Below are 22,754 nucleotides of genomic sequence, written 5' to 3' on the forward strand. Positions count from 1 at the left end.
CCAGGATGGCTCGGGAGAGTGTCCAATTTGTCAGGTCAAATACAGCCTGTCCTGGAGAGAAGGGAAAGGGAAGACTAGATCTTGAGTCCTTGGGTGTGCTGAGCGTGGTCTTTAAAGGCAAGCTGGAGGACTTTATTTTGCCATTGCTGTGAGCAGGAGCGAGAGGTTCTGGCGGAGTGTTTCTGACTTGGACACCACCTTCGTGCCTATGGAAGGGATGGTGCATGGTCATCATCTGGCTCACCACAGGCAAGCACCTGTGGCTGCAGGGTTTGGTGCTGCAGGGCTTTTTCAGACACACTGATGCAGAAGTGATCTGCAAGAGGGAGCCTGTGTTTTATAATGTGGTTTCTAAAGAAGCCTTCATAACACGTAAGTGCTTTTGTCTTTAGACATTTTCTGCAATTTTATGTGGCATACTTCTAAAGTGTGATGTATCTGTGCTTTTGAAAGGTTTTCCAAATAGTGCTTCCACTCAGCTTCAATACACAAATGCAGTTTGCAAATGCACATGATAAATCTGCATATTCCTTTTGCCTTTTTTAAAAAGATGTAATCTTTCTACAGAGTTGCTGTATTTTATTTTTACTAAAATTATTATTCCTGAGCAGAGATCTAGACATGATTACATCTGTTTTCTATTTCTGTGTTACAGTTCTTGTTATGACAGCAGTTACTTTCACTTCTGCAATGAAGCAAAATAGATCTGAGATTATGTGTGTGTTTATCAGCCAGAAGGATGAAGGTTCAGGAACACCAGAGACATTGGTATCTTCTAAGGTAATTTAACAAAGAACAAGTTGCTTATAAAATATTCCTATCCATTCCAGAAATGCCTTCCCAGAAGTTTACAACACCCTCAACCTTTAGGCTGTGGGGATGTCACAGTCAGAATAACCAAGATTAGGCCGAATATAACTACAGAAAATTAGAGAGAAATACATATCATAAATCATACTTTGAAACTGTAAACAAACAAGTACCAGTTTTCTCTAAAAATGAACTTCAGTTGCTTCCCTGATGCTGTCTCACATCAGCATGCCTGAATATTGCTTGAAGTGTATCATTGTAAAAAACTACATGCCCTTAAGACAGATTGCCAAGGCCATGGTGTAAACTGGTGGCCTGCCATGGTGTGTGTGTGCCACGACTGCTGGAACCCATGGGGAAGCTGTACCACTCTCTGTTCCCACCACCAAAGCCCAAAATCCCTGCTGGGTCCAAGTCTTGACTGAGACACCAAAGCTGGATAAGGAATCAAATATGAATTTTTGTTCCTTCTCTTCTGACTCAGAATGGCAGATGGCCAAGAAGAGGTGGTGTACAACCAGGTTATAAAGCAGCTGAGACCTGCGATTAAAATATTTCCTGAGGGTTCTTGTTTCAAGATAGTCTTATGAAATCTTTTTAATTCCTGGACAAATAAATCAATAATTCAGATAAGACATGAAGGTATACCAGCCAAAGCTGTGCTGTCCTTGTATCTGACAAGGCAGAGTATGGCTGTCATCTGTAGATACTTCTCAGATCAAGTGAAGGAAAAAAGAAGGAGCAAGGAATGAGAAGAACAAACTGGTCAAGCACAGTGCAGGGCAAAGGATGCGATGAACTCCATCCCTTCATAAACTTACGCCAGGTAAATTTCACCCATCAAAGCAAGTGAGACATTTAGGACTACTCTTCAGATGCAGCTATTTGCTTGCCATCTTTTTGCTGCAGCTAAACTTAGAGACGCACTAAATCTGTCAGTGGCTTTCAGAATGACTGTGGAATATTCTCTTTCTGTTTCTGGTGCTCTTTTAGCCGTTTGCAGTGGTAAAGAAATGAAAGGTGTGAAGGTGCCCAGCCCAAATGTTCCTTACCTAGTAAAGCCCCCAAAAAGTTGAGGAGCAGTCTAGCCAGATGATGCTGTGACAAGCAGTAGGATGCTAAAAAAGGAGAAAAAATTCTGACCCTGCCTTTATGTTGAGGTTGCAAACAGAAAAGTAGTATTATAATTCTGTCTTCCTATGGTTCTACTTGAAAGAAAACAAAAATGAGAGTAAAAAATAGTCTATATCATTACAGGACATTATCATGTTTCTGGCTAAAATTGTTCTGTGATGTCTGTCTAGAGAACAGAATTGACTAATTCAACAGTAACCCTATAGTGTTTCCTCGTGCAGTAGAATTCAACTTATTTATGAATCAGTCCAAAAGTTGAAATGAAAAAAAAAAAAAAACCTAAACCAAACAAAATGAAGGTAAGATGAAGGTGTTATTTCAGTATAATTTGAATTCATATTTGGTCATTGTGATGCATTATTAAGTTGTGAACGCTTTTCCAGAAAAGCATCCTTTAAAATATTTGAGTGCAAAAAAAGCAAGTAAAACTAATTGCTAATAAATTTATAACAATCTGTCCTCCTGCATTGCAGATTTCTAACAATCTGGAAGACCTTGGGTGTTACTTAAATTCTCAAGGAACAGGGAACATCTATGAACCAACCAAAAATGTGGAAGTCAACGTGTTTGAAGATATTGAATTAAGAGTAATAATGAACATTTCAAAGATCATTTCCTGTTTTTGGTTCTTTAAAGAGAGCAAAGCCTGTAAACTTTCCTTGGACTCAGAGAATCGGTAAGTCAAGTGATGTACTGGATCAAATATCCTGTAAGAGATCATTTATTTTAGGGTGCAAATGGAATATTTTCTGTAACAGTGCTTCTGTTTGATTTCATGTTGTGCATTATCTTTTTAAATCTTCAAACCTTTCTTAAATGTTGTTACCTGGCAGCACATTGCTGATTGTCGTTTAGACACATGTATACATGTGAATCTTAAAGCCAATAATAGTTTGAAATAAGCTTGTTCTTTTAAATTTTATAGCATCATACATAAGGGTCTCCGGGGACTTTCTGACACATCAATTCAAGCTTTGTAGTGCTCATGTGAGGCAAAATTGTGATTTTATAGTCAAAGAAACTAAGGCATGAAGAATTATATGACTTGGCAGGGTTACACTGCAGATCTAAAACAACAGCAGCAACAGCATCCCAATTCTCACAGCCAAACCTGGGCTGCAGCCTGAGCCTGGATTATTGCCTCCCCCTGCAAAACATGCAGGATGGGGATGTAGGTAAAGCACTTCGCTGTGGACCTCCCCAGCTCTCTTAGGCTCAAGAAGTCCATCCTTCCCAACCCTCAGCATTAAGTGTGTGGTACCTGTGGTTGTTAAGTTCCTGTGTGCTGCTTGTTTAGGAAGATACATGATGAAAACACTTTAGGCTGAAGGGTGCTGTGTAAATAATGGATACTAGTATCTCTGAAGGGGTTTTGCAAGAGCTAAAGAGCTAACGTTTTATTGTGTGTGCTGCATATTACCTTCTAGATAACAAATACAGCTTTGCTTTCTGTTTTATAGATATGTTACGTCTTTGGCTTTTTCCCAAATAAAAGAAGCACAAGCTGGAAATTACACCCTCTCGGTCATAAGTAAAACTGGTAATTATACAGTAGTTGTGCCTGTTCTCATCAGAAGTAAGTATATCTCCGATGGAAGGGGTCACTCCATCAATAGGGTCGGGGGGAGAGGCTCAAATTCACCAAAAGTATTGAAGCTCTCGCATCCTGCATTTCAAGCGTGTTCCTATATTTGAATAGGACTTGGAGCTGTCCTCAGAGGCTGAAGTCAAAACCACAGACTGCCTGACAGTTAGCTTTTGCTAGTCAATAAACTATGAAAATGAACAAATAAAGATGTAAATGCATGACAGCTCTCTTCTGCACTGTGAGAGGTTCCCCTCTGTGCCAAAAGGGACAAACTGAGGGTGGCTTTTGTGGCTTTTTTGTGGGCTAGATTTGTTTCCTTGCATCTTAACCCATTTATTCTTGGTGTTGCCAGCTGGGCTGTTCTCTGGAGCAGATCAGGATGTCCCTTTTATATTCCGGTCTCTGGCACTCCAAAGTCACACTGACCCACAGCCACGTCTCTGCCCATGCCTGCCCCTGGCTCTCTGCACAGCTTTTCCTTTTGCAGTTCTTGAGCAGCAAGAGACACTACTGAGGGAAGGGGAAAGAGAAGGTCCCTCTTCTCTGTGCCAGCCTTTACCTGTCTGTTGGGTTTCAGGGTAAAATCCATCAGTACTGCAGCTGCTCAGTACAAGGGTGCCAGAGAAGCTGAGATTTTAACTGCTGTTAAATGCTCATGACAGACCACCCGCAAGATGCAGCTTTCTGAAAGGCTCACAGTAGAAGCAGATTTGATTGAATTTTCTCAAGGATCACCCAAGGGACATCTCTGGTGCAAAGGCAACTGCTGCAATAAAGTTCAACCTTCTGTTTCTAAGTAGGGATGTCCAAGAATGTCTTTTAAAAAAAAAGACCTACATTGACATGACTTTTTTTAACAGAAGAGAAATACTATATTATTTTGTCTGAAAAGGGCCAAATTTAAAGATAAAATTAAAAAATGAAAAATAAATTTCAAAGAAAGGAAGGCAAAACATCAACCCAAGCACCTAAAAGACTGGCAAACCCTTCTAAAGACAGGTTTAACAAGCATCACTGTTCTTCTTGTTTTTAATAAACTGTGACTAATCAACAATTTTGGTTCCCTCTTTGTTTTTAAAGCATTTCTTCTTTTTTACTTTTTTTCTTTCTCAGGTGTCAGAAGTGTCACCTCCAGTCTCTCCTTGTTTTATTTGAAGGCCTATTGCATATCTCAATTAAAATGATAACAGCTTCATTGAGGGGACAGGCTATTAAATCTTTAATTAAAATTATCTTCTCTATATATCAATTAGGCTTTAGAGGTAAAAAATGTTAGTACATGTGCAAGCACAAGTAGTTCAGAACAGTCTTGATAAAGATCTTTTCCATATCAAGTGCTTGGATTGCATTCTCTTTGCTTCTGTAAATCTAATATAATAATTACATCTCTCATAAAATCTGCCAGGCTAGATGTGAATCCTTCGACTAAGATGTGAATCTCTGTAGGTGAAAAAAAAAACACTTCTAGGCCCAGCTTATACGAGATAAATGAAGAAAGAAATTAGAAATCCAAAAGTATTAGTTTCACCTTAGCCTGTCACCTTGCAGGCAATGGAAGTATGACTCTAAAGAAAATTTCACTGTTCTGTGTGGAAGCTGTAATTTCATTGTAAGATGACCTAAAACCAGACTCAGTGCTTTTCATTTTGAGTGAGATCTTTAGCAGTCTTAATACATTAAATTTTTGTGCTTAGTTCAAGTCTGCGCCTGATGGGTTCAGTGGGCTGGGAGCTGCCTAGGAACCTTTTTCCCCTTGGGTTACAGATACAGGATAAAGTCTGCTGGTTATCAGAAGTCATTACCACCCGTTGTTTTTCCATCCGATCTGTATCCGATCTGGCTGAGTAACATGCAGCTATCCCATTTTGTATAGAGATGCTGTCGTCCCAACAGATACTTCACCAAAGGCCATGGGCTTGGGATGTGATTTCGAAAGGTATCTGTGCTCCTGCCCAGTGAAATGAATAGCAACCACAGCAAATTAACACCCTTCAAAATCAGTTTCAAGCTTATCCTCTGGTGTATGGAGGCAGGCTTTTGATACAGGGAAGCTGTACATTTAGCAATCAAGGCTGAAAAACTCATGAGACCAACCCACAATATCTCTAGGGCAGAGTAATTTTCTATTCCCTCAGTGTTGAAACCTCCTGAAACAAATTACAGCTCCGTAACTTCATGTATTATGAAATGAGCAAAACGCTGTTTCAAAATTATTTCAGCATTCTTAAACATTTGCATGATTTTTAACAGAGAAACCAGGCAAACCCTGTTTCAGGAAAAGGGAAAAATCAAATGCTATTGAATGCCTATCTGAGAGCTACCCGCAGCCCTCTGTGGAGTGGATATTTTGCAAAACACCTGAAAGGAGGTATGGTGTATGTTTATATGCATGTTGAATTTCGAGACTGAAGGTTTACTACCTTCTGAGGAGGAAGGGGGAGGCTTTGTACTGCTTGCTGTGCCTAGTAAGCTGGGGAGATAACCGAAGAGCTTTTGGGTCACAATTTTTGGAGACGGGCTCTGCTGGGTTGCACACCCACATGCTGGTTGAAAACCTGTGTCTGCATGATCCACTTTTAGATGCTGCAACACATTTTTCCTAGAAATTTTGGCTGTTGTGCTTTTTTGGAAATTTTCAACTCTTAGCTTGAAAAAAGTTATTCCAGATTCTAGTATTTTGATGTCACAAGAGCAAATCAAATGTATCTTGTCTCCTTCTAGTTTTTCACATTTTTTGGAAATGTGAATCATAGAATCATAGAATGGTTTGGGTTAGAAGGACCTTTAAAGGTCATCTAGTCCACCCTGCCCTGCAATGAGCAGGGACATTTTCAGCTAGATCAGGTTTCTCAGAGCCCTGTCCAACCTGGCCCTGTATGTTTCCAGGGATGGGGCATCTACCACGGCTTTGAGCAACCTGTTCCAATGTTTCACCGCCCTCATTGTAAAAATTTTCTTCCTTATATCTAGTCTGAATCTACCCTCTTTTATTTTAAAACCATCACCCCTTGTCCTATTACAACAGGCCCTGCTAAAAAGTTTGTCCCCATCTTTCTTATAACCCCCCTGTAGGTGCTGGAAGGCTGCTCTAAGGTGATCCTAGAGCCTTCTTTTCTCCAGGCTGAATGACCCCAACTCTCTCAGCCTGTCTTCATAGGAGAGGTGCTCCAGTCCTCCATTTTTGTAGCCATGCTCTGGACCTGCTCCAACAGGTCCATGTCTTTCCTGTGCTGAGGACCCCAGAGCTGAACACAGCGCTCCAGGTGGGGTCTCACCAGAGTGGAGGGGCAGAATCACCTCCCTCAACCTGCTGGCCACGCTGCTTTTGATACAGCCCAGGATTTGGTTGGCCTCCTGGGCTGCGAGCACACATTGTCAGCTCACGTCCAGCTTTTCATCCACCAGCACCCCCAAGTCCTCCGCAGGGCTGCTCTCAATCCCTTCATCCCCCAGCTTGTATTGATACTGGGGGCTGCCTGGACCCAGGTACAAGGACCTTGCACTTGTCCTTGTTGAACCTCATGATGTGCACATGGGCCCACTTCTCAAGCTTGTCCAGGTCCCTCTGGATGGCATCCCAGCCCTCAGGCATGTCAATGGCACCACTCAGCTTGGCGTCATCTGCAGACTTGCTGAAGGTGCACACAATCCCACTGTCTATGTCATTGATGAAGATCTTAAACAGTACTGGTCCCAGTACAGACCCTTGAGGGACACCACTTGTCACCAGACTCCATCTGGACATTGAGCTGTTGACCACAACCCTCTGGATGCAACCATCCAACCAATTTCTCATCCACTGAACCGTCCACCCATCAAATCCACGTCTCTCCCATTTAGAGCGAAGGATGTTGGGGGAGACTGTGTTAAAGGCCTCACAGAAGCCCAGATAGATGACATCTGTAGCTCTTCCCTTGTCCACTGATGTAGTCACTCCATTATAGAAGGCCACTAGCTTGGTCAGGCAGGACTTACCCTTGGTGAAGCCATGCTGCAAATCTCCTCGCTGTCCTCCATATGCCTTAGCGTAGCTTCTAGGAGGAGCTGTTCCATGATCTTCCCAGGTACCGAGGTGAAGCTGACACATCAGTACTTCCCAGGAGCCGTCTTTCTACCCTTTTTAAAAATGAGTGCAATGTTTCCTTTTTTCCAGTCACCAGGGACCTCACCTGAAGCATTAGAGCTGGGAAAATACTATAAGGGATCATAATTTTCTGAGCTAAACTTTTTTTTTTCCATTCTACTTATATATAAAGTTGATTCTATTAACAGCAGAAATAATGCCTTTCTCTGCAGCACGGCAGTTTCAGACCTGGGTCTCATAACAGCCACTGGATTTGCAGCCGCTCCCACCACCAGGAATTCTGAGACGTGGTGTGAAAGCTCAGCCTCTATGATTTCACCCTTTTTCAGATTTTAGTCACAGCATTACCTATCTATGAGCCAGTTTGAGCATATTCAGGTCATTTAAGCTCATATTTCTGCCTAGGCTGTGACATTTTTATTTTCTTATCTTCACCTTTCCTAGTTCCTTTTTATTCAGCTATGTAAGATCAAGTTTTCCCACTATTGTTAGCATATTCTCATGGCTTGGATATTTGTCAGATTTATTTGCTTGTGGTTAACCAAATAAGTCAATGAATAATTGTGCTTGTAATTGCAGTTGCCCTGATAAAATGCATGAAGAAACTGGGGAAATAGATGGCATACAGAAGGTACAACATGAATTATTTCAAACTTATATATGGTGCTGCGCTGCTAATGACCTGGGCAGAGAATGCACCAGCCTCTTTACAATAGGTAACTTCCCTCTAAGGTTTACTTATACGCAAGCTGGGTCCTGCCACTGAAGTTAGTTGCACTTCTCATCTGAGTACGCTTTCTGGGCTAAGCTGCTTGTTTTCAATCACTGGAACAAATCTAACAGTGAACACGATTGCTCTGTCACATGTTTAAAACTTAATTCTAATAGCTACTTGTTGTCTCTGGAAAAAATGTCTTACCCTTCTATGTTTGCTAAGCATTCATCAACTTTGTCTTCATGCTTTTAGGACCGTGTTGCATGGAAACACTCTTTCCAAGTGTTCTCAAATATATAAACATGAATAATTATAAATTAATATATAAATTCCGGTTTCTTTGTTTTTTTAAATAAACCTACCTGAGCTAAGCTCTGTGCCCTATAGATACCCTGTAAATTATGACAAAATTTGGTTTGAGACATCTAGATCAAATAAATTTACAAACTTCATGATTAGTGAGTAATCGTCCCAAATTCTAATTATCGTATTAATGGATGTCTATACAGCGTTAGCAGAAAAAATGTAGATCTAACCAAACATTTTTCCGGGCAAAGTGACAGTTGTTTCAGTGACTATGTTTTGATTTTGTAGATTTAAATGAAAGACAAGCAGCGCCTTTACCTGAATTACTTCTTAAAGTTGGGGAACCATTGCTGATCAGATGCAGAGCTGTTCACCATAATTATAAATTCAGAATAAAATTAGCTTTTGAAAAAAAAGAAGTTGAGCAGGTGAGAAGACGCGGTGTATTTTAAAATATGTAATGTTGGGCACTATCAACTGATTAAATGGGAATCTCTGTTGAAAACTAGGATCGCCAGTTTGAAGGATTAGAATATCAAACAGATCTCTCGGCAATTCGGATCCAGTATGTGTTTGCTTCAGCAGCAGGAAGAAGTGATAGTGGACATTATACCTGTTCCTCTACCGTTCATCCGAATCAAACTGCTTTGGTTACAGTTTTAGGTAATTCTAACCCCTGGTGTTAATGTTGTCCCTCAGTTGTTTTACTTTGTTTTCCACGTGGCAGCTCTTTGCTTGCAGACCTGTAGATTTGGCACTTAGGGACATGGTTTAGTGGTGGACTTGTCAGTGTTAGATTAATGGCTGGACCTGATGACCTTAAGGGTCTTTTCCAACCTAAATGATTCTATGATTCCATGATTCTGTGCAGCATATGTTTATTATTCCTTTCCTAAGGAAAAAGTCTGTTTGTACTTACTGGCAGTCCAGGAGAGCCAAGAGACTAATCTGAACTGAGTCATTCTGGTATCTGAAGATAATTAACCTTTTCTTTATATTGCTTTTCAAATAAGTCCCATTAAAAGGCAGTGCTTTTAGAATTGAAATGAGATTATACTGTTCAGAGATTTTGTCTACATGATTGTTTCAATGGTATCTCTAGAAACACAAGCTGGGATTCATCTCATGTTCTTGTAAGAGACTCTCAGCCAGTGTGACTTTTTGTCATAGCAGCTTTTTGTGGGGACACAAAGCTCTCAGGTCCCCAGAGGGCCTTCCTGGCAGGGGGGGTAGTGTAGTTGAGTAGCCCTTCTCTGTGCCACCAACTCGGGCGCAGGCAGCTGCAGAGTGCATACAAACAGCTGGAGGTAGAACACTGTTTCTGGAGCCAGCCAAGAGCATAAACTGCACAGCCTACCCACGTGTTCAGCTGTTAATGCTCCATGTATTAGTTTGGCCAAAGTCTGGAATGACCAGTGACCGGTTTCAGCTAATGTGAGGGAGAAATGTCCTGCTGTGACCCCAGTATAGGTTTTGAAAAGCTGTAGCCATGGCCCCAGTCTCCTCCTCACCACTTGCTCCCACTGCATCTTCCTTCCACTTACCTACGGCACCTCCACCCCACCTTTGGTGCTCCTTTGGATGTGGGGAGGTAAGGCAGAGGTTCTCGTGGCATCTGCTCCACTGTTTTTTATGGTACCTTTTAGTGCTCTTATACAGAAAAAAAACAGATACAAAATCTGTACCAGGCCTGACCTGGGTCTAACAGGAAGGAGTCAAATAGTTGGAAGGTTCTTGGTAGTCACCTCTCCCACCCAAAACCCAGAACAAATGAGAAATGACCGTTTCTTCTCTTACGGCGAGGGAATGACTGACATGTGGCCAGTTGGGTTCACCAAATTTTTTTATGGAAAAGTAAATCTAGGGAAGAATTTTAGCTCCAAAACCTGTGGAACTGGTAGCAGAAAAGAAATAAAAAGTTTTACATTAACGGAGAATGTAAGCCCCAGAGAGACAAAGAATAGCAAGTGTTGACACAGCTGGCAAAGTGCCATGCAGTAGTGCTGCTGCAGCTGTGATGGATCTGAAGGAAAAACTGGAACTAGAGCGACAGCTGCTCCAGCATTCTTGGTTGTTCTGGGTGTCTCCTGCTTTCCAGGTGCTGAAGGGAACCATCCTCCTAACACCCAGCTACGCAAGGCCTGAATTTTTTAAAAATCAAAAGCATACCAAAGGAAACCTCATTCTGCTTAAGCAACATGTTGATTTAGAAGCCAATGGTATTGGAAGTTAGTCCAGAACAGCCTCAACTGAAAACCTTGTTTCTCAGATGGAAATAATATATGAATAGGCATAACTCTGGAAATAAGGCATAAAAAGGAAAGCCGTAGTTAGGACCATGCTGCTGGATTAGGCACCGGGTGTAGTTTTCTGCCTGGTGTACCTGGAGATGGAGTCTGTAGCCCTGAGAACAAGGCTTTCTGAAGCACTCACCACACATTTGACCTTAGACGTAGTTGCTCTCAGCGTTTAAAACACCCAGGCTGTAGGAATAGTAGGAAGAGAGAACACTTACCCATCTCTTCAGAAATTACTTTCCCAGTGCAATATCCTCTTCTCAGCTCTTGCCTACCACTGAGCAGGAAGTTCTCTCATCAGTTACAATAACTGAGTGCAGCACCTGGGCATTTTTTCTACACATACCTTAGCAAATAGAAAGGTGGGGGTGAGGGGTAGTGTAGAGGTAAAGCAAGATCTGCTTCTTTCTCAGTACTGGTGCCCAGTTCAGAAATAGTGGCTTCTTGGATCCATAAATTATCAGGTGTGAGTATGTGTCACAGTAACGGGATACTTGAGTCACTGTCTCTGGAAAGATGTATTTCTGAGTGGGGTATTTTTTGACTGGGTTATGCCAGGCTACAATGATTGTCTGCACGCTTCTTTAATACCCCTTATGCCACCAAAACTTCTGAGAGCTCATTGGTTCTTCTGATGAAAAAAAATCTATTCATTTACCTACATGATGGATTAAAGTGGGGGGATGTTGCCATACCTAGCTAACAGCCATGCTTCTCTCTCCAAGTTTATAGAGGAACATCCTGTATTTCTGATCCACCCCAGCCTTTAGCCTAATGTATTCATGACAACCATTGTTGGTGTGAATTTGTGATAGCATGCCAGGTTCCATTTCGGCAGTGATACAGATATACAGTTCACTCAGTGGTCCGTGTCACAGAGTAGCAGTTTCTGAAATGATCAGCATCCTGCCTTTAAACTGTCACTGTGCATGAGTCAGCATCTGTGGCTACACACTGGGAATGGTTGTGACGTAATTTAACCAAGAGAAGACTGATCTGGTTGGCACATACCACGTTGCCTGGGGAGCCTGGCTAGCATGACTACATCGATGAATAGTCTACGAATTTCTAATAATGCCTTGCAGCCAGACAGCTCTGGTTTGCTCTTTGCTAATTGATACTTCACCAATGTATCCCATCTTGTGTATCTGGTCAGGTCTGGTGAGGTGCTTAGGCCACTTTAAAACATAACAGAGATCGTGCCAACAACGGCAGCTGCAAGGCTCTTTGTTTCTGCAGTTCTTACGCTCAATTTCCCCCAGTGCTGAATAAAGAATTTTTAGCGCTATGCAACCTTGATTCAGGAATATGCAAGCTATTTTGCAACACCTTAGGTTTAAAACAACAAATAAACAAATGGGATAAATACAGAGACTTGAAAGCTTTGATATGAGCCTCAAGAATTTCATCTCATCTCTCTGTCATTACTCAATAATCATCTTCATTGTTTCTCTGGCAGAAATACACTTAAACCTGCCAAAAAATTATAAGCCAAGCAATAATGTGCTATTTTCCTTCTCCTTCAAAAAAGAAACTACTTTCTCTGAGTTGTTTTCCAGAGAAACGACATACCCTGCTCCAAGGTCCTTGCGTGCACTCTGGAAAAAGCCTTTCCTCTTGGCTGGTGGTGTTGGTAACAGTACATCCAGAGATGACATGCTGCCCAGAAGGATAAGGTCGAAAGATCATTCAAAGAAGATGAAGATCCAATTTATGAAACCAATAAGCCTTTAATATTAAAAAGTAGGAGAACAGTCATGAAAGGAATCGCTTCTTGTTTTAAAATACTGACATTTTTGTGGTTTATGTGGGAGTTTCCAGATAGTATTTTTTTAAACCTGTAAGCTAGACAGAGATAACACATGCCAAGGAGAATGTAGGGTTACAACCATAAGAAAAACACTCAAAAGGAGAAACCCAGCCCAGCAATAATTCTGCAGTGCAGTTTTGTCACCATGTGGCTGGTTAAACACTGGCACAAGTTTCCCAGATTTTGCAGAGTCTACATCCTCGGAGATACCCAAACTCAGCTGGACATGGCTCTGAGCAACCTCATCTAGTTAGGCCTGCTCTGAGCAGGAGCTGGACTAGACATCTCCAGAGATGTCTTCCACTGTATATGATTCTGTGATTTTTGCAGAGCTTATTCTAGCCCCACTGATGCCTTTAGAACAGCCTCTTCCCACATGTGTCCGCTGTTCGGTTTCTTTGGGTGGGATTCATTTCTCATCATGAGACATTTAGCCCCAGCAATGACTTTGGTTCCTTCAGTAGTCAGTGTCAAAAAACAGATATGTCCATAAGCAGTTCAGTACATCTTTGTTATCTTCTGTTACAGGATGGGTTACATCTGGACATGCCTGTCTCATTCCACTGAGTTTATCAGAGGTCTAAGCAAGTAGCTTAGGTGGGTCACTGAACTTCAGACAGCTCCAGTAGGTGAAATTAATCCTACCCTAGCAGAGCAAGTACCAGCAGCTCATGTTTCACACAGATCTTCAAAACATTTTTTCATGTTGCTGTTGTCTTGCATCAAATATGTCTAATTTAGATGGAGAAATAAAGAAGCAGCTTCAAGTCTCATTTGCAAAATCTTCAGCTCATGTCAGGGAAGGAGAAAAAACTGCTACCAATATCTGTGCTGGTGTTGCCACCTGGTTTTGTTCCCTGTTAGAGGAAAGCCAGGAGATGCAGCTGTAATGCCTGGAACACACACCTAAAACAAACCAAATAAATAATGACATTGTTGGCCTTGTGGTTCTGTAGGACAGCTTGGGGAGAAATGTCAGACTATTTTGGAAGGGCTCTGGTCTGACCAAATATGCATCTTCAGCAGGCTCAGATAATTCTTCTACAGCTGAACACAATGACACCATTTCAATACTATTTTGAAGTGTTATCTTATTTTGATTAAAAGGATGCCTTCTGTGATGTGACATGGTGCTTTTTTTTTGCTTGCAATAACCAAAACAAAAAACATACAGGCATCAAAATTCCTTCAGTAAGCAGTACAGCCTTTGTAACATAATATAATTTTTAATTTTTTTTTTTTTTTTTAGAGAAGGGTTTTATAAATATAACCGACTCTAAAGAAGATTTTGAAATTGGTGAGGAAGAGTTTTGCTTCGAAGTTAACTTTACAGCTTATCCACCAGTTAGATGCATGTGGCTGTTTTCCCAAAAAACGTTTCCATGTAAACAAAGTTACAGCATGGATGGACGCAGGTACTTGAATTTTTTGCAATAATTTGATATAATAATGTTTCTTCTTTGTATCTCATTTGAACTGCTTACTGTCCATGTTTTGTACTCTCTGTGTTTTTAAAATGTGGATGGGCCACGTGATAAAGGTGTGTTGACAAAAGGCACTCAAACATTATTTTGGCTTTCAACAGCAATTAATGTAGATAACTTGTAGAATCACTGTATTTTCCATGTTATAATGGACCTTTTGGTAAGTTATGCATCTGGCAACCCCTTAGTTTACATGCACTTTGCCATTCCCTTTCTCTCTAATGTTATTTCTCAGTTACAGATCTGTTGTAGTTCTTACACTGGACCACAAGTTCTACATGTCCCCTTCTGTCATCCTGTTCTTGATGATGTTCCCAGTGTCTTTCAAACTGCTCAAATCAAGCCCAGGGCTCTATAGTTTCCCAGGCCACTGCTAGATCTCTTTGACTGTGCCACAGAAACATACCGTTCTGCTCATTACCCAGGTCATGTATTCTTCTGCTGCTGAAAAACATGTTTTTGAATAAACCTGTTAGTTATCTACCTTTTTTGTTATTTCCTACAATGAAGTTCTGGCATGAGTTCTCTTTAAGGCTAATGTTTTCTCCATTCTCTAGGCTTTCTAATTTCTTGATAACATTATCTAATTTCCTTCAGAGTTTCTTTCAGAGTGGTCCCATGGCTTTCAAGGTAACAGCTTTTATTCACCTCAATGAAAATAAAGTCAAGCTGCTCTTTTAAAGTTTTAGCCGTAAAACTAAGCAGGACCTAGGCAGGAGTTAAAGTGGCTGCACTGATTTTTTTGCATATTCTTAAAACCTCTCAGCATCTGCATAGAACTGTGTCTTAGCCTGGATTATGCTTCTTATGATTTCTTTCCTTTAGTATTTTGGTACATGATTTTATCTGTTAGCTTGTCAAGTCATCTCTTGCAACAGACTGGCCTTTTCATCTGCATCAGGTAGTATATTGGAGTCAGACCTTCACAAGGTTCAGAGACAGCTCCGTTCAGATCAGTAAATTGTCATCTCCTGGCAATGGTCACAGGAACTCTGTCCCTGCTGATAAAGTGAGGGCTGTCAGCAAACTTTGATAGTGTCGGGTGGGTGTTGGTGACTAATCTGCAATGCATGACATGGGCTAGGCAGATCTGTTCTTTGTGGTCAAGACTGGTTTTGGAAATGAGGTCTCAGGAGGTCTCAGGGGACAGCCACAAACACTTGCTCATCCTTGCCCAATAGGTACCTCCCTCCAGCTGATAATGCTGAGCTGATTTGCTTTGCAGCTGGGACGGATCTTTCTCCAGGAGTCATTTTCGCTTGGATGATTGACAGCTGGTGCAAACTCAATCCAGATAAGAAGGTGCTAGGGACTGGGCCAACAATAACAATTTTGAGAACTCTTGAAATAGCTTAGGTAACCCTCATTAATCGGTAAGGTGCAGCTGCTGGTGGCCTGGGATTTGTGAGTCACTTCAGATAGCCTTTGCAGCGCACGAGGGGGGGTTGCTGAGGGCTGACCACCACCTGCTGGACAGGGAAAAGTCCAGCCTGTGCCCCTGGAGCAGCGGGCACATCCTGGGCTGGCCACTGCCACAGCCGTGACCACAGCCACATCACCACCCCCAGCATCCCTGGAGCTTGGCCTGGAGGCTGCTTCAGAGATAACTGAGCCACCCCTCTGACTGCCCTGTCGATGAAATACTTTTTTTAAAAAAAATAATATTTAATGTAGGTAGTTACACTTCATGTTTATCATCCTATTTATTTTATGAAAAATATAATTGAGACAAAAATACATTAATTTGGTAATTATTTCATCTGACAAGTACATTCTTCTGCACAAACATCCTCCACCACTATCCAGTTTTGATTGAATACTAGCACTGGATAGACACATCTCACCTGAGGAAGAAGAGTAAGGGTAGATATTTCATTCAGTTTGAAGCCTCCAGAAGCAGCCAGGGGTACAGAGGTCAGGAGATTCTGCCTGCAAGCTGTAGCACCGCAGATTTCAATGTGATTTTTAAAGCAGAAACAAAACAAAAAAGTTAATCACGTCTTAACGTCTTATGAGTCTAAATTTGCGTATTTTAGTTGACTTCTGTGTAATCCCATCTCCCAACACTTCTACTTTATTCCTTTCATATCCTTTTTCATTTCCTGTTTTTTCTCTTTTTTTTATTTCTGCCATTTCCTTATCAAGTTGTTCCTTCTGATTATAGATTGTATTAAATGTTATAATTAACTGTCCCCTTCTTTAGCTTTTGATATCAAGTCCCAAGGATTCATCTCTCCTGTCACTGCCCTGAAGCGTTTTCAGACATTCCTTCTGAATTTCCATTTTCTATTTGCTTTTCTCGTCTCTCTGTTTTAGCACACTGCTGATTTTCACTTCCCTCCTAAGAGCAAATGAGTTTTCATACACAGAATAACTCCTGTAAAATTTTTAATATTTATTTCCCATCCCCTTATATTTTCAGGTATCAAAGACATTCTTTTTAAATTATTTTCTCATTATTTCATTAGGATTTAACCCTGTAGACCTAGGATTTCAAAAGCAACGAATGATTTGTGGTTCCTCCTACCTTCAGTATCCATTTTGAGGCAGCTTAAAAGGGATCTGATTTTAAAACCTCTCTGAGTTCAGGGATATGTCTTAAAGACCATTTCAGATTAAGACACTTGAAAGTCAGTAAGTATATGGAGGTGTTGTGTTAGTCAGAAGGCAAAATTAGTCAGAAGGTTTCAATGACTTTTCCTGGTTTAGAATTGTAAGGTGATACTGGGTTCCTTTCTATATATCTTGCTTAATGAGAAGTACCTGGATTTTAGCTGTCTAGATTTCAAGCTCGTTACTGCTTTCTCTTACTTTGCAAATTGCTGGTATGAGCCGTTGTTTTTCTCTCTGCTTCAAGCTCCCTGATATATCTGCTTGCCTTTACCACTAAAACTGAGCTGGGGCCCTCCTACCCAGTTATCCTTGTGTAATCAGCCAGCACATCTGTCCCCAAAATGCCAGCAACTAAACCTAACAGATTTTCTGAAGTGCTTTTCTAATGATGATAAACTGCAATAGCTGCCATTTAGAACTGGCAATCCTCCTGACAACAATAACCTAGTCAAAGAGACGGAAATAGGATGCCATCTCTCTAAGGTGATCTATTCCCTTCTCACTACCTCATCCTGTGTCCCGTAAACCAAAAAAAAATTACTCATCAGGTCAGTCATGCATGAATCTCTAAGTCTCTGCCATCCTTCCTGTTAGCTTCTGTCCAGGGACTTGTTAGAGCCCTCCCCCACCATCTCCATTGTCACAAGCCATCTCCTGCACGGTTTGGGTCTTGGCTGCTGCCATCCCTTGGACCAAAGGCCACAAGTATTAGTGGAAGGCTGGCCTTCCTCCTGCAGAAATGTCTTGACGGTTGGTGCTTTGTCTCATTGACAGTGAACTGATGATGATGATCTCATTTCTGAGTTTCCTTCAGATCTTTCCATTTGGAGAGGTTTATCTCATATGATCCTACCTGTCATTGTTATTTCCTGATACTGTTTATCATATCAAATAGACACTCCCATCAAAATCCTTTGGAGAATAGCAAATCCTATCCTTTGCCGATCTTAACATCTGTGCCAGGATGTGTTATATACCTTGTCTTCCAATGGATTGGTAACAAAATCACAGCCTGACAGCCCACATGCACTCCAGGAACTATGAGAAAAATTGCAGAATGAAATCAATACTGACAGAAAAAATATCCTCTCATCAATTCAGTTACATTCTGTGGTTTATATTCTCTAAGCAAAACTAATATCATTTGGGTTCCTCATTAGATGGTGTTGAATTGTTTCAAACATATATATGTCATGACTACACTTAAAATCTTTTTTAAATCGGTCTTTTTTCCTTTTACCTTCTCTCCTTTGCTACACAGCATTTCATCAAGATTCTGTGACCACCAGCATCAGTCTGGGATATATGTATTTTATGCTGAAAATGATGATACGGTCATGACAAAAAAATTCACTCTGTATGTGAGAAGTAAGTGAGAAAACCCCTGTGAAGATTTGGTGAAGTCTGCGATTTTGCCACTGATATAAATGGAGATATGTTGCTTTTCCTTTGATATTCCCCATTTCGTTTACATAGATTTATTGTTATAAATGGAGGAGCACAAGGCAAAAATGTGATTCTCTTCACACTGCACTACACTACTGAAATCCAGGCACAGGGTCAGAGAAGGATGCCGGCTGCTTGTGGGCCGTATTTCTTGTGTTGGTCACGGATGGAGAACAGAGGAAGGAGGAGGAAGTTATTAATTTTTTTCTCTTCCCTTTAGTCTGCCATAAACAGAGGGCAGAATAAGAGAAATCAGTCATATAGTCAGGAAATTAATACTTCTTAAGAAAATCACAAAGCATAGGAATCAGTAAAATACAGTGACTGTTCAAACTCTGTAGAGCTGGAATATATGTGACTCCTGTAGAGACCACACAAGATACACAGTGAGAGGAAACACTTGCCCTCAGTAGGTGTTAGCTTTCTCTGGTGTGTTTCTTTCCTTCTTTTTTTCTCCTAATAGTATTTGTGAGTTAATGTAGTTAGTAAGGAGGCCCATACATAACATATATGTTGGGGCTGCTGCGTGTCATACACCCCTGCCCATGATTTACACATGCACTTGCCAGATGCTCTCAGTAATCTCAGTTCTGCCACATCACTGCAGCATCTCACCCCTGGTCTAGGTCAGGGAGCATTATTTATTGTGTATTATTTATACAAGGATCCTCAGTGCACATCTCATACGTGCCAGATGCCCAGAACCGGGGCATCAGGAGAGTCCTAGGGCTGACTTCTTGCTCCAAGTCAGGAAAGCAGAAGTCAAGACTTCTAATTTCAGCTCTGCCACTGTTTTGGTCTGCCTGTGCCTGAACAGAGAAGTGGCTGCTCCCCTTGCCTTGCCCACACTGCCATCCCACAGAACCAAGGTGCGGGGCTGGAGGAAGGAGGAGGACTGAGGGCTGCACCCGGCTATCACAGTGACATGTGCGTGGGTTATTTTGAAAACACAGAAGCAGACCTTGGTCTCAGCAGATGTAGCATTGCCACATAAATGTAAAGGTTTTGGTCACTGAAGTGCTGTCAGAAACCATCTTGTGTTGTCTTGTTACAGGAAAGCCTGAAATAACAATGCAGATGTTGTTCAAGCAGATCTCCTGCATTGCTGACAGTTATCCTTCTTCATCCTGGGTCTGGAGGAACTGTCCAGAGCTGAACTCATCTAAGTAATAATTTTCCCCCTCTTTTATTCATTGCAAAGGCTATAGCTGAGCTATTCTTGGTTAAATGAAGACTAGCCTGTAACAAACTAAATGTAAAATACACCCTTGACCATCTGTACAAGGGGACATGGGGGCCCACTCCAGGGAAATGGATCCCCAAAACTATGGAAAGTTTTTTTCCATTTTTTTATTGGCATCAAATGAAGTCTATAAAGATGTGTATCTCAGACTGAAATAAACTTCACTGGGTCCATATCAACCATTAGGTAGCTGCAAAGTTCCATCTAAGTTTTTCTCTTGGCCTGTCAAAGTTAGAGGGATTCAGGAAACGCATTGGTTAACATGGGCTTGATTAATTGGTTAAGCTTTGGTTAATACCGCTGTTATAGTGACCTGTTACCAAAGCCAGTAAAGTCAACGAGAGTGTTTCCAGTAAAGTTAGTGAGAGTGTTCCCATTTCCTCTATTTATTTAGGGCAATGAGTCAGGCCCTAAAATTTCAAGAGATGCTGAAACAGCTTTGAGCTGTTGTATGACCTTGGCAGTTTTTATTTAAGTATGCCAAAAAACTAATAATCCCATGGTGCAGAAGAGTACTAGATCAAATTATCTTCTGGAAGGCCATGGATAAAGCTCTAAGCATTTTAACTAGACTTAAAAAAATGTCTAGGTGACTTTCTTATCCATACTTCTGGAAAGACTGCCTAACATCAATCTGTTTGTGCAGAAATGGAACAAGAAAGAAAACATCCAGTTAGTGAGTTTAAAACACTCCTTAAATCAGCTTTCTGGGATGAAAATGCTGTGACATTTCTTTTCTTGGAAATTTCCACATGTAGAAGCCGGTGCTATGTGTAGAGCTGAATAAATTTTATTTATTTACTTACCTCCTCATTTATTTATGTGAACAGTAAATTAGGCAGTAAGTTGATGAATGATAGAAAAGCTAAAAGTCAAAATTATCTCTGTGTGGGCTTATTTTCCCTCGAGTATAATGCAGACCTCTTTCTACATATCAGGTCTTAAATAAGTCATTAATAGAGGGTGGATGCTCTCCATCTTGAGTGAGAGAGACTTCATGGCTGAAATCACGTACCTTCAGGGAAAGGAATTAGACCTTTCACTGTGGGTTCATTTTGTATTTATTGTTTTAGCAGCGGCTCGTTTGGAGCTGCTCAGTAGTTTGAGTGTTTGAGGTAAAGCTGAAACCAGTGGGAATAGATGTGGTAGTGGGAGGTCGTGTCAGCCGTGAAACTGGTGGAGGTCCTGGACATCAGGGGGTGCAGGTGCCCTGCCAGGGCACCAGTGGAGAATGGGAGTGAGCCCCGCATAACAAGTGGGGAGATCAGTTCACCCCCCGCTGACCCTGCCATGTCCATCACCAAAAAATGAGACTGGCAAACTGCTCTGAAGCCTCACTCTAACAATGAGAAATAAAAAACAAGCCCACCTACACCCCCCTCCCTTCCAACACAGACATAAGACTTGTTTTGAAACATCCCACCTTCTGCCCTGGAAAATGCCACTGTGAGCCCAGTATGAAAACTGGTCTGCTTTCTTTTTCAGCTGTACAGAAGAAATCACTGAGGGGATTCACAACTTCTTGCCAGAGAGGAGATCCCTGGGGTCATGGATTTCAAGCAGCACTCTAGATGTAAAGGAGACAACAACAACCTTCTCTGTGGAGTGCTGTGCAAACAATTCTGCTGGTTCAGCCTGCGAAAAAAGTTTCATTAACCTGTCAGGTACCACAAGCCAGTGTTTTAGCACAGGTTTTCTCAATTAAAGCTGGCATGGTAGAACTTATGGTATTTTTTATCTGGCTAAATGGCTGACCGTGCAATGCATTGCAGGTAAAACACAAGCACAGTGTGGGAAATGGTGGGTGAAGGGAAGACATGTCTCTCTTCCCTGGTCCCAAAGCAGGGGCCTCCCTCATTAAAATTAGCAGAAACATCACACAAGTAGGAAGTGCAGGATGGAACCATGGCAATGTTGGGGTCTGCTTTTTTATTTTGTCTTAGTGATTCGTACCTGAAACCTGGAGACATCAGCTTTGGGAAGAGCTGAAGCCACTTTGGTAGCTGATGGCAGGTGCTGGCTCTTGTTCCTCTCCTGGACATCACTGTGGTGCTGCCAGAAATGCCCATGGGAGCTCCTCTCATCCCATGGAGGCCATTGTGCACCCAGACATGAGCATGGCTGAGCCAACAGACCCACTCAGGGGTCAGTCTGGGAAGCAGGAGTGAGTACTAGGGGAGTACTCACTTTAAGTACGCTTAAACTGGTGTAGGCAGGTGGCAGAAGGCTAAGCCCTGGTTTGGGAACTGCTGTGCAGCCTCCTTGTCAAGGGCATGAGAGATTCTTTCCTTATTGAACAAGAAAGTCAATACAATTATTTGCCCATGCACTTTATACTTGTAACAGTATATACATACCATAGGGGAAAGCATTTCTGTTACAGAGAACATGCTGTGGCACTGGGAAAGTGTTTTGAAGCCCACAGATATCTGCAGTACAGAGATTTCCTTTGTCATGGATGAGCAAGCTGTTTGGTGCTTTTGTCTACATCTGGCAGAAGCTGTGAGAGGTGATAGAGTTTATTTATGTTGAAATTACAATAGAAAGTAAGCATAATACTTACGCTCTTAGACACTACCAGAATATGAGAGTAGGTCTCATGTAATGTCCACCTATCCACTGGTACCTTATAGTATGGTCTTGACTCGTTAAGAGAGTTCTTGGCTGAGCAGCAGAGCAGTGCTCCAAGCAGGTTATGTACAGTCTGCCCGCTGGTAACAGGTACTTTGGTACCTAACGTACATCACCTGGGGAAAGGCACAGGGAGAGGGGATGAATCGTTTATTCCTGTTTATGCTCACAAAGTCCAATCCATGGATCACACCAACACCTCTGTGCACTTAGACTTATGAATTGGTGTAGCTTTTTTTTTGAATGAAAACAGATGTCAGAATAACCCAGCACTTAGTGTCTCCTGACCAGCTCCTTGCTTTGCGTGTGGCTCCATCTCACTCTGTGCAGAGGAGGCTCAGGCATGAAAGGGCTGCAAACTGGCAGAACTGACCCAGCCACCATGGGTCATCCTTGCACCTCTAGCTGTATACATAAGCACTGATTTGCTGGGTAGTAATATGTATCTTTTAAAGTTGCAGGAGCTGTTTCTTCGCCCCTGGACAATGCTGCGTTCTATGTCTCTGCTGGATTTTTCCTCCCTTTGATCATGTTTTTATTTGTGTTCATTTCTCATAAATACAAAAAGGTAAAAGCAAACATAAATACCTACC

General features: G+C 41.6%; 1 protein-coding gene across 2 annotated transcripts in view; it reads left to right on the forward strand.

Moving 5' to 3' along the window:
* The window catches only part of FLT3 (fms related receptor tyrosine kinase 3), a 47,249-nt gene that overhangs the window by 13,539 nt on the left and 10,956 nt on the right, over positions 1 to 22,754 (forward strand). The window contains exons 2-13 of one of the 2 annotated variants that reach the window (XM_055802539.1): positions 656 to 780; positions 2,418 to 2,620; positions 3,405 to 3,484; positions 5,783 to 5,900; positions 8,196 to 8,332; positions 8,926 to 9,065; positions 9,147 to 9,300; positions 13,994 to 14,159; positions 18,103 to 18,209; positions 19,342 to 19,453; positions 21,016 to 21,194; positions 22,617 to 22,729. In XM_055802539.1, coding sequence (XP_055658514.1) covers positions 656 to 780; positions 2,418 to 2,620; positions 3,405 to 3,484; positions 5,783 to 5,900; positions 8,196 to 8,332; positions 8,926 to 9,065; positions 9,147 to 9,300; positions 13,994 to 14,159; positions 18,103 to 18,209; positions 19,342 to 19,453; positions 21,016 to 21,194; positions 22,617 to 22,729 — 1,634 coding nt within the window. Of the gene's footprint in view, positions 1 to 655; positions 781 to 2,417; positions 2,621 to 3,404; positions 3,521 to 5,782; positions 5,901 to 8,195; positions 8,333 to 8,925; positions 9,066 to 9,146; positions 9,301 to 13,993; positions 14,160 to 18,102; positions 18,210 to 19,341; positions 19,454 to 21,015; positions 21,195 to 22,616; positions 22,730 to 22,754 lie in introns of both variants that reach the window. The other variant, XM_027781565.2, reaches the window with a different exon arrangement.

The sequence above is a fragment of the Falco peregrinus genome, chromosome 4, assembly GCF_023634155.1.
Source record: "Falco peregrinus isolate bFalPer1 chromosome 4, bFalPer1.pri, whole genome shotgun sequence".
Classification (NCBI taxonomy): Eukaryota; Metazoa; Chordata; class Aves; order Falconiformes; family Falconidae; genus Falco; species Falco peregrinus.